This window comes from Solanum pennellii, chromosome 12 (genome assembly GCF_001406875.1).
Source record: "Solanum pennellii chromosome 12, SPENNV200".
Classification (NCBI taxonomy): domain Eukaryota; kingdom Viridiplantae; phylum Streptophyta; class Magnoliopsida; order Solanales; family Solanaceae; genus Solanum; species Solanum pennellii.
Window position 1 is genome coordinate 1,959,018 of NC_028648.1, and position 13,023 is coordinate 1,972,040.

Consider the following 13,023-nt stretch of genomic DNA (forward strand, 5'->3'; position numbering starts at 1 on the left):
ATAGGGGCTATTAATCATGAATATATTGTCCGTCGCGAAGCCTCATTGTCCAATACGAGAGTCAGAGGCGGAGCCATGATTTTCAATAAGTAGGTTCAAAATGTGTAGAAATAGATAACCGAAGGGGGTTCGACATCTAGTATGTATACATATAAACTTATTTTAATCATGTATAAATAATATAATTTTTCGTCAAAAAGGTTCGGATAGCTCCCTCCTGACAAGAGTCAGTTGATATATCATTTCGCTAAAAATACATTTTTTTATATTTAATATATATATTAAATTGAATCTTTTTAACTTCATCGTATGTATAACTTTTATACTATATTTTATTTTATTTTTCTCAATAACATTAAAATTCTATCTTCGTCATCGTATCCAAACTTGTTGATACTAAGGTTGGTCATAGTATTTTTGTCAATTGACTTATTCCACATGTACAAATCTCTTAACATAATGGCAGTAAAAAGTTCTTGAAATATTTAAGATAAAAATAATTATAGCTAGCTAAATAATAAAAGGGGTGTAAGTATAATAATAAATAGAATAAAGATTGGTATGATTTGAGAATTATATATATTATTACTCAAATACATTCAATTAATGCTAATAGACTTGAATCTTTGATCTACCACTCTACCTGCCTACTGATTAATTTACTTTAATGCATATCGTACTTTCAAGTAGGGGCGGATTATTTATATTTATAGTATAATATAAGTCGATTATTATCGAAAGGTATAATGAGATAAACATAATTTTATTATTCAGAGTTTAAGTCTTGGACATAAAAATTTCCGGCAAGAAGTGTTCCTCTCTTAACAAGTATTATGTGAAGCAAATTTAGATTAATCAAATCGTAAAGCAGGTATATTGGTCTCGAGTGTGGCAATCTTTTAAAATTTAAGGTTCAAATTTACTCTTTGTTCAATCATAGTGAATTATGCTTTATACTAGTTAAAAAATATCGTGTTAGATTAATCGAATTACGTAATGATATGTCTCTGAGTATAATTATAAAATCGAGTAACTTCGACTCTTACATTATTACAGGTGTTAAAGAAACACATTAAACAGATATAAATAATATATTCGAATAAAAAAAAAGTTAAATGAACTATAAAATTAAAAAAACTTAAATCTATAAAATTAAAATCTTAAATTCGTCTGTGAGCTCGAAGTTAAAGATATTCAGAAGAACTAGTGAGAATATTTATGAAGTGTCACAGCTGTAGAAAGGCTAAATGTAGGGAGTATTGAATGAGAACAACTAAAATGTAGCAGCCATATGTAACCTTATAATGCAATAAAATTAATAATTCTTTATTCTTAGCTTTAATAAAAGTCTGGAATATGTGTTATGGGCTTATGGCTTCAATAAATTTGGTATGTTATCGTGCATTTTTTGGTGAGTTGGTTAGGTGAAAATGAAGTGTAAAAAAAATCGTGTTGATTACGTTGGAAAAACATGTGATTTAATAGAGTAATAGTGTTTGTACAGATTAAGATAGTGCGGAATCAATGATAAAGTTATTTTCGTATGATCTATGTGACATGAGTTCGAATGATAGAAGTAGTCATTAATATGCATTAAAATAGAATGTCTAGTATACATGTTCGTCTCCAAACTCTGTTAACGCGAGATTTTTGATACACCAAACTGTAGAGATACGAAAACCTTGTGATCTAATAATATTTGTACAGATAATTAAGGAGAGTCTAATTAGAGTAATGATAAAATTATTTTCGTGTGATCTATATGATATGAGTTTGTGTCGTAAAAATAATTATTAATGTACATTAAGATAGAATGTATAGATCTTCTTTAAACTCGATTAACACGAGATTTTTTATACACCAAACTGTACGGATAGAAAAACCTTGAGGATGAGTTGATACCAGCTAGTTTGCATCGTCAATTTCCATTGTATTTAAATTATATATCCTTGATTTTTTGGGTCCCTAAATGGATTTGGGATACATAAAATTTTCATTTATTTTAAAAGAATTATTTGACTTATAAATTATCTCCCTTTGGTACCATATTTATTTGTTAAGATTTTATGCACTTTCAAAAATACATTTAATAGTACTCACCGAAATAATTACGCATCATTATTATTTATCATAAGTATCAAACATCACCGCCAGTTACGACCATCAATTACTATTAACAATCACCATATCAATATCTAGTCTACTGCACACAACGACATCATCAACTATCACCATCTCTAAGTCCATGTACCACAACCGCAATCACAGGCTATCATCATCACTATCAACCATCATTTATTTTTTTTAAAATTTTTATTGATATAAATTAATTTAATGTTTTACATAACTATAAGTTTTATACATTCAATTATTATAGGTATGATAAAATCCTCTTTTCAAATAGGAATTGATTCGATTTCACTATTCGAATATTCAGATTCAACTAAATATACTGTTCTCAAAAATTAAGAAATAAAACATCTCAAACTTAATATTTCTATATATATATATATATATATAACAACAAGTGTTATAAATTCAATTATTATAGGTATGATAAAATCCTCTTTTCAAATAAAAATTGATTCGATTTCACTATTCGAATATTCACATTCTACTAAATATACTGTCTTCAAAAATTAAGAAATAAAACATCCCTTTCAAGTAGTACTCTGACTGTCAATTGCTTATTAGTAACTTCATTTTCAACATATAATTAGGACAAATCAATATTATTACATATAAGAAGAATACTAGTAATTAAAACTTGCTTTAAATGACTAAACATGATAAAATAATAAATACAAAGTTTATTTTCATTGAAATGGTTGGAAATCAATAATTCATATGCAATACATTTCAAATGTCTTTTTCTAATAATACTTTACGTTCAATTTATTAATTTTAATTGAGAGAATATGTACAACATAAGTTTTAAGCATGAAAGAAAATATTTTTTCTTAATAATTAGGGAGATTTAGGTTAAAATATTTACATTTAAATGAAAGAAAATATTTTTTTTTAATAATTAGGAAGATTTAGGTTAAAAGATTTACATTTAAATTGTTAAGTCTTAAAAATACAAAATAATTGACTATCGATTTCGAAGGAACTGAAGTTACCTTAACCACAAAGTTCGAAAAATTGGAAATTATTTTTATCCCCAAATTAGTCTAAAAAAAGTTGGATGAATAAAAAGGAGACCCCAAAAGATGAAATTAAAACTTTCTTTAAATGACAAAACATGAAATATTTTTTAGTGAATAAACATACATGAGGATAATAAATACTAAATACAAAGTTTAATATTCATTGAACTTATTGGAAATTAATTATGAATGTGTAATATACTTTTGTTTACTTCTTTGGAAAAATCTATATTCTCTTAGGCAATATTTCCAAATTAAATGTGATAATCAATTATAATGAAAACATTAATCCTAAACCTCTTTTTTTGTTATTTACAAAAAAACATTTGAAATCATTCATATTAATGTTAATTCTTTTTTTAGTAAAAGACAAGTGCAACTTTTTGAAAAAATAGATATATCATTATTTGTTGTTACTTTACTAAAATATTTTTCAATTATGTACTAAATACAAAAAAAATACCTATTTATTTTTTAAGAAAATATTTTTCTTTATACCGAAAATACCATAAATGTAAGAATTTTTTTATAAATTAGTGAGAATAAATGAAGATCGATGGTGTAGTATTAACTCAAACCAAAAAAGTACTAAGTAATTAAAGTTAAAATTATTGGTAAGTATTGATTAACTATATAATAGTAAATATGATAATTAATTTATTTTTATAGGTTAAAATTCATTAATAATATGCAAATAATTTCACTGCTAATTAATTAACGTATATAACTTAGTACATCCTAATGGGAACCCATCATCTACAATTTATTGATATCATTAATTGCAAAGTGTCAGTTAAATACTAACTAATAATATATTTACTCATCCCTATATATATGAAAAAAATGGAAAATAGTAATAATTAAATTATTAGAATAAGCAATTTTATGGGAAGCAGATACTGGTCATAAAGTTTACATTTTGGTAAACTAAAAATAACGTTATCTCATAAATAATATTATATAATTTAAATTATATTTTTATTGATAAGATAATTATAACGTAGTTTAGGTACTTAGCATAGTAGTAATAGTAGTAATGGTACAAATTTATTAATTATATCACATTATCAATTTATTACAATAATTTACCTTTTAGTTTATATTTATATCTTATAGAAATATATAGGTAATTATAAAGAATTTGATTGTATAAGTTTTTTTTTTTAAAACCACAAAGACTTTTTTTTATGAGTTACCTATGCCGGCTACTCTTTTGATTCTATTTTTTGAAAAATAATTAATTAATATCATGATATTATTAAAAATGGAATTACTATTTTTTCATTAAAAAATATTTAATAGCTATCTTTACATATATTTTGATTGAATCAGTGAGATTCTTTTTTTAAAAAAAAAAGTAATGTTTTCATTGAGAAGTTTCCTATTATTCAAGTGAGAATCCGTTCTTCATTATATTCCAATGAACTAATTCAATATAAAATAAATGGAAAAGATATTTTTTCACTGTTTAACAATGAATTTTATTAATTTATTTCTATCATCGTAAAGTTTAAATTTTACAATTGAAATTCTATGACAATATTTTAGAGTTGTTTGATCACCTATGTAACCTGAAACTTCGCCATTATTCGAATGTCTATTAGTGAATTTTATTCATTTTACGTATTATGAATTTGAATTAATCAGAACCGAGGAGGAATATTGCAAAAAAAAATTGAAAAAAATGTTAAAAGAGGCACAAGTCATTACTAGAATCAAAAGCAACCAAATTTTTTCATTTTTTGAGAGGAAACAATTACATTCAATGTATATAGAGTGCACATGTTATCCACGTGCACTTGTGATTGTTATGTCTAAAATTAACACTTGAAAAACAGTAGAGTAGGGGCCAGTGTAATAACCATCTTGTCTCATTATTATTATTTATTAATTTATTTATTTATTTATATCTTTTTAAAAAATAAATACATTGAATAGATATCTCATGGTAATTTACATTGACTAAAGTTAATAACCAAAAAAAGTTTAGCGGTTGATAAATTTTATAGCTAAATAGTATAAATTATTGCTAATTTGTATTAATAAGTTATCATAAAATTTTGTTAGCTATGAGCAAATTAGTGATCGATTAACAACAAAGTTTGTAGGTAATTTCAATTTTTATAATCTCTTTAAGTCGGTCAAAAAATAATAATGGTAACTTATATAATTAACTAACAATACTTTAAGAAACATGAATCATTGATGGATAAATTATGTAGCTAAACAACAAAATATATCGTGGTTACGATCAAACGTTGATCGGCATGCCGTGGTACAGTTGATAGTAAAAGCGTAATTTTATTTTTTAACTAAGTTTATCAAGTAAGCATCATGTTCGCTTAAGATTCTGGCATGGGCCACCATATCCCCTTGTGGGCCTTGACATAGGCACAAAGTTAGAATTACAACAATCACCCTCCCATTTGCGGAATGTTGCTATTGACAATCGAATCTACTACGACCCTGACTCTAATACCACTTGTTAAGATGAAGCACTTACATCATGTCAAAGTTATAGATAATTGTAAAGACACAATTTTATTTCTTAGCTAAGTCCACCAAGAAAGCATGTATGATCATGACTCCAACCTGAACGTCCCTAGCTCCTCGTAGGCCATACCATAGATAGGATATTGAAATTACCCAATAATTGCTAATCTTATTTAGTGATAGATTAGCGATCAATTAACGATGAAGTAGGTAACTAATTTCTATTATGAATTTGTTTTTGTTCAAAATCAAGTCAAATGAGGCTCAATAATTGCCTATCAAGTCCAAGCATGGTTCACGTTTGGTGTTTAATCACCTTCACTTGAGGAACATATATAGTCGTTTTCTCTTTTGTATGTATATACTTTTATGTATATTGACTAATTATTTGTTGAAAAAATTGATGTATGATTAATTGAATTATTGTACATATTTCTTGTATATATTGGCACCATTACCTTTTAACAACTTTAAAGGAATTATTTAAAAAAATTATATTCTTACATAAGGACTAAGGTACAACTTTATAAAACTTTTAAGTACTCGATCAAATTATGAGTCTAGTATGTGTTGAAGATGACAATTGAGTGGCCGAGTCAAATTTAAACGGATCAAATAGATTAAATTAATTTTATAGCTCCAAAGTTTATTTCATGAATTATTTTTTATTCAAACTCTTTGAATCAACTCAATAAACGAATCAAAACTTAGCCCATAAAAATATTAAAAGGATTGAATAGATCGAACGAGTTTGGATTTATTTTGTCACCCCTATTATGTACCTTCCTAGGAAAAGAATTGCTCCTTTTGTTTCATATAATTATGACATTTTTTTCTTTTTTACTTCATCCCAAAAAAAGGTCACTTTATTATAATAATAATTTAATTTTAAAATTCTATATTTATTCTTAATGAAATAATTTGTAAATCACATAAATCTCTAAGTATTGTATTAGATCATAAATTTCAAAAATCTTATTATTCTTAAATATTATAACAAATTAAATAGTGTTGTATAAAATGTAACGGAGAAAAAAATATTATGGGAGTCAAAGAATGTCTCATAGACCTTTTTCTTTGAATTTTCAACTGATATTTATGTTTTAATAACAAATTTATTCTCTTCGTACCAAATAGGTGACATTTTTCAAAACATGATGGTCAATTAATGCATTAAATTTTTTTTTATGAAATTTGAAATTAAAGTTATGTGTATAGCAACTTAAATGTATGTATTATAGTTGGATCACAAGTTTTTATAAGAAAAATATCTGAAAAAAAGATAATGTTAAAAAAATATTGGACCATCATTATAATAAATATATGAAGTTAGAGGAAGAATCATTGATGAGATATGTGGACACCTTTTTTAAATAATTTTTCTTGAGAATATAAGTTATAACTTATATACTATATTTGATAATATAAATATATTAGTTTAACACTTATGATATGTATATATATATATAGGTTAAACTCTTTAATGTAATGAAGTATTGTATATGAAATATTATGCACCACTAAAAAAATCATTAGTTTTTCAATTGAAAAATGTTTTATAGTCATTTTTATCGATATTGTGATTGATTTAGTGAGAAATTAAAAAATAATAGTACTTTTACATGAAAAATTAGAATTTTTTTTAATATTTTGATAAAATTTTATTTTTTAATCATACATTTTTTCAGTGATAAAAAATATTTTTATAACATAAATTTCTCATATGGATAAAAGAATATGAATTTTCTAACACTAATGATAGTTAAAATTCTTAGATGTGACTTATTAAATATGTTATTATTATTTTTGTTATTTAAAATTCATGATTGTAAAAGTATCTATTTGTGATATTAAAGCATATAGAAGATGTTTAATATTTTATTTTGGAGTATATAGCTAAAAATAGTATCTCATTCTTTCACATGCCATAGCTACTAAAAAGGCTGACAAAGAGATCTAAAGACAACCTTTGACTTCCCCTAACTATTTTATTTTACCAAAGCAAGGTGAATATTTTAGTTCTTTCTCCATTTTCCAAGTAACTCAAATATAGCAATATAAAATCTTTGATGAAAAGGAGAAACTATTACCCCATTTCAATCCAAAGTCAAAACTTTCAATATATTTTTTACCTCAAATATGTAAATGTAAATATCTATTAATAGAGTCTCAAGAGAGGAGGAGAAAGTCACTTAATAGTATATTGTATTATGTTATTTAAAAAAAATGACACTATTTCGTTATTTGATTGTTGGTTAAAATTATACTCGTACAGGTAATATATGAACTAATTAATTGCATAAGGTTTGGTTTTCATTTATAACTCATTCGTAGGTCAGACTTCTAGTGATTCACCTCTGATTTAAGATAAAATAATATATATTTACTGAGATTATACTAAATTAAAATGATCATAATTAAAATTATATTTGGTGCAGTGAATTTTATACCGAAACAATTAAAAAGCTATCAAACAAGATAATTTTATTAGTTATGTTACTTTAATACCTAAATATTAAGACTTTTTCTATAATGTTCTAATAATTAAGAAGCTTTTATAGTAATAGTAGCATATTTACAATTACAAAGTTTTTTTCTTTTTAAAATTATGTGTCATAAATTTAATCGATTGGCGTAAATAAAAAAAATGACAAAAAGGAAAAAGAGAAATTTTGAAATTGAGTTGAATGTGTTCCAAGTATAACGATAATTTGATCACCATATATGAAATGATAAATATTTGTTTCTCAGAAGTAAATCATGGGTTCGAATTTTAATATAAAATCACTTTCTGTGAAAAGTCTTTAGTAATTCTTTAAAGTAAAATCTCCGAAACTGACTTTAGATTAATCAAAATTTAATGCAAATATAAAATATCGAGCGGAAATACAAAAGAAAATAATTAACCAAAAAAAAGATTTCACACCATATTCCTATGATTAGTGAAGAAAAAAGTGTCACTTAGAAAAAGGGCTTTGACCTTTTTAGATGGTTAAATCTAGGCTTAATCTTCTCCTAGAATTCTAAGCACACCTTACTCTTCTAAATTATTATTTTAATTAATAACATTAATAATAATTAATTCTTGTTCTCACTTTCATGTGTTTTAAAATAATAAATCAAAATCTACCCCCACCTCCTGTGTTTTTAATTAATGCTTGTCATTTAAGTCTCTTTCCCTTTTTGCAAGTGTTTCTGAATTTGAGTATATTATTTATTAATTAAATAAATAATTAATTAATCAAATTTAATAATTAATTAATTAAATTTTTTTCTCTGGTTTTGTGCTCAGTAATTAAGGAATTGATGGGTAAAGGCTTCGGTCGGTTGTGAGGCCTTTTCTTGTCTCCCCTCACTTAAATCTTTTTGTTTGACCATTTGGTATTTAATTATTTATAATTTAATTAATTTAAATATATTTAATAAAATACTGGAATCCAAAATCGATGATGAAAATAGACACTTTTTTTTAATAGATAATGCTATTTGCATTAATTGTTATGAAATATAGTGAGATTTTTATTTATTCTTTTGAAACATATATCAAAATATATTAATTAAATCCCAAATGCAAGAGTGTGAATACAAATACACAATATCTGATTGAATATGTCACTACTTGAAAAAATAATTAAAATTGACAGATTTTGTTGGTTTTTTTTAAAAAAAAAAATACGTCTGTCGATTTTTATTATTTATTTTTTTAAAAAAATCTTTAGAAAATCAATAGAGTCCCTTTGTTTGTTTAAAATGGAAATTGAGGGTATTTTTGAAGTGGAAAATGCATTTTGAGGATATAAATAAAATTATATTGATTTTTTATTTAAGAAAACTGAGGAAATATGTCTTTCGATTTACTTTAATCGACGTACTATTTTTTAACAGTCAACTTCTCAAACTTAGAATCGATTTTAGGTAAAGAAAAAGAAAAGGTAAGATTAATTTTTTTTAATTAGGCCCTCGATTATTTATCTTTTTTGATATATATATATATGTATCAATTTATGTATGTGTTTTTAAAAACAAAACTATATATATATATATGTGAAAAACAAAACTATATATATAGCTAATAGAATCTAATATATAAGGCATGCTCTCAAATTGTACATGTGTAACAATAGCCATATATATTGACGTCCAGCTGTACATAAATAGTATGAATAAATAATGTGCTATCATATGTTACACAATATCATAGTCTAAAAGAATTTCATATTATTATCATTAATATAGATGATTTATAAGACACATAAATATTTATGATTTATTTTAATTTATTTTTTTCTCTTTAAAATATCGAATCAAATAATAATACATCAATCGAAATGAAGAGAGTATAGTATATAAATGTTAAACTTAACTACTGAGCGCATGCATTAACATTTGTTTCCAATATTACAATACATTTGATTTTGTTTACTTTTACTTATTCAGTATTGATTAAATATGTTTATTTATTAATATTAAGTAAACTAATAATTTTACTCTGACATCTTTTAAATAGAATAATTTTAATATTTTAGAAAATAATTATGGTTAATACAATAGCATACTCAATGAAATCTCATTAAGTGAAATGTGAGGAGCGTAGAGTGTACATAGATCTTAACACTACTTCGGAGAAGTAAAGAGGCTGTTTTCGAAAGACTCTTGGCTCAAGTGCATCAAACTCAAATAAAAGAAGAACAAAATAATGAAGAAAGCATAACAATTAATAAGAAAAGTTAAGTCTAAGAGAAAGAAAGAAAGTAACTATAATTGCAAAATAACGTGGTAATCGAAAACACAATACACAACATAAAGCAAGAACTATAAGGGTACGACTAAGGACCCGTTTGGATGGGCTTAATAAAAACAGCTTTAAAAAAGTACTTTTGAAAGTGCTGAAACTTATTTTTAAAATAAGCAGTTATGTGTTTGGATAAAAGTGCTGAAGTTGCTATGCCAAACGTGAAAAGGGAAAAATGGAAGAAAGATATGTTAGGGTTATGTGGGTAATTTGGAGATTGTATAAAAATATTAAGGGCAAAATATAAAAATGTGGTCAACTTAAAACAGCTTATAAACTAAAAAAAAAAAGCACCCCTACCCCAGCTTTTAACTTTTAGGTTAAAATAAGTTTTTTTTAACTTAAAATAAGTTATTTTGAGTACTGCCAAACAGATAAATAAGTCAAAAACCAGGTTTTAAGTCAGTTTGACCAGCTTTTAAGCTGAGCCAAACAGGCTTTAATACTACGACAAACACTAACAAACTACCTACGCACGTCAACTCTTTTACTAACTTTTTATCCTAATACACGACCTCTATTCTTTCCTATCTAGAGTCATGTCCTCATAATACAAAGTTATATCGTGGCATGTATAATCACTTCTTTCCAATATTTTTTTAACATACATCTACCCCTCTGAGTACCCTTATAACCAGCCTTTTACATATCCTCACTAAGGTGTTATCGCTCATGTTTTATACACATCCAAATTATTTTAACCTTGCTTTTCTCATCTTTTTTACTGTAGAAATTGCTCAAATTTTCTTTCGAATAACCTCATTACAAAACTAGAGATTCAATAATAAACTATTTTTTATTATAAAAATATTATTTTTAATTTATAATAAACAAGTAAAAATGAAACGACGGAGGACATTTCTCTTGCCCCCTAAAATATATTTTCAAAGAAAAATAAGAAACTTCACCTTTATCAAAGCTCTTACTATATATAAACTAGCTTCCACTTGACAAATAAAAACTCAATTGTTCTCTCTCTCATCAACCCTCCTCTCCTCTCCCCTCTCTCTCTATATTCTATTTTTCACACTAAAACAGAGCAGCTCGTCATTTCTTCAACATCTCTGTGTATACACTGCGTTCAGTTTATTGAGAGTTTCGCAAATTTACATAGTTTTTTCGCGAAAAAAAAAAAGAAAACAGAGCCACTCATTAGAGTAACAAAAACAGAGCAACACAATTCATTCATGATAATAATGTCTACAGAGCAACCAAATTGTTCAGAAAGTACTGAATCTAGCTGCAACTCTTCTTCTTCGTCGTCGCCCTCATCGCCATCTTCCGTTCTTCTTCAACCACTTCCACAGATCAATTCAAAAAATCGACTCAAAAGATGCAGAGGAGAAGAAGAAGTAGAAGAAGAAGACGTGGTCGTTAATAATCCAAATCCGAAGAAGATGAATAAAAACAACAATGGCAGTACTAGTGTTGTTTCTTATGTAGGTGTACGAATGAGAGCATGGGGAAAATGGGTATCAGAAATCCGTGAACCTAAAAAAAAATCACGGATTTGGTTAGGTACCTTTGCTACCCCTGAAATGGCGGCGCGTGCTCACGACGTCGCCGCCATGTCCATTAAAGGTACCTCAGCTATACTCAATTTTCCCCAATTTTCACATTTACTGCCCCGACCCGTCACGTGCTCCCCACGTGACATCCAAAACGCCGCCGTAAAAGCCGCTCACATGGATCACCTAAATCCAAAATTCTCAATATTACCCGAAACCTCTACGGCGACGATGACCTCATCGTCATCGTCGCTGTCGTTAGTTTCGGGCGTTACATCCTCCTCGTCGTCGTCTCAGGACGACGAGGAGTCAAGACCGTCGCCTCTAGAACTTGTTCCGGAGGCGACGGGGCAATTGAGTGAGATAGTGGAGCTGCCAAAATTGGGATCGAGTTATGAATTGGTTGAATCAACTCAGAGTTTATTTGAATCAGATGAATGGTGGGATAATAATTATGGAAATTGTGAATATTTTTTTGGACAAGAAAATTATATTAGTAGTAATATGGAATTTACAGGATTAGAAAATGTGGTTTCAACCAGTTTTGAGAGTTTTTTATGGCAACATTAGAATAAAAAAAAATAATATTGTTTTTTTTTTTTATGATTAATTTTACACTTTAGTTTGTTTTTTTTTATGTAATTTAGGTGGAAATTATTGATGAACTTTATACGTTTCTTGCATCTCCAGTTTGCTATGGTATTTTTACAGCTATTGATCTTCTTTATGATCTAATTTATGAAAAATGGTCTCTAACTTTATTATAAAGTAAAAAATAAAATTACGTAGATATTATTTTGTTTTTGAATTTATGGTATAAATTTGTATCTGATGGGGTCAATAAATAGACGTATCAAAGAAAAGAAAAAAATTAAATTTAGAGTTGGACTTTTCTGTATTCAATGTGGAGAGGCTGTAGGTGTTATATTATTATTGTGTGGTTATATTTTTAATGGATTATTGATTACTATTATTTATTATAATTAGGTGCAAATACAGTTGAATAATTAAAGATTTTTTCAATTTTTTTGTATTTGTGACATTTTGGTGACATGGTTGAATTTGATCAATAAAAAACTCA

General features: G+C 26.2%; 1 protein-coding gene across 1 annotated transcript; it reads left to right on the top strand.

Moving 5' to 3' along the window:
- The first annotated feature begins 11,377 nt into the window (after positions 1-11,377).
- LOC107006644 (dehydration-responsive element-binding protein 3-like) lies at positions 11,378-12,625 on the top strand. The gene has a single exon (XM_015205159.2). The coding sequence runs from the start codon at positions 11,622-11,624 to the stop codon at positions 12,510-12,512; it is 891 nt and encodes a 296-aa protein (XP_015060645.1). The 5' UTR covers positions 11,378-11,621; the 3' UTR covers positions 12,513-12,625.
- The last annotated feature ends 398 nt before the right edge of the window (positions 12,626-13,023 follow it).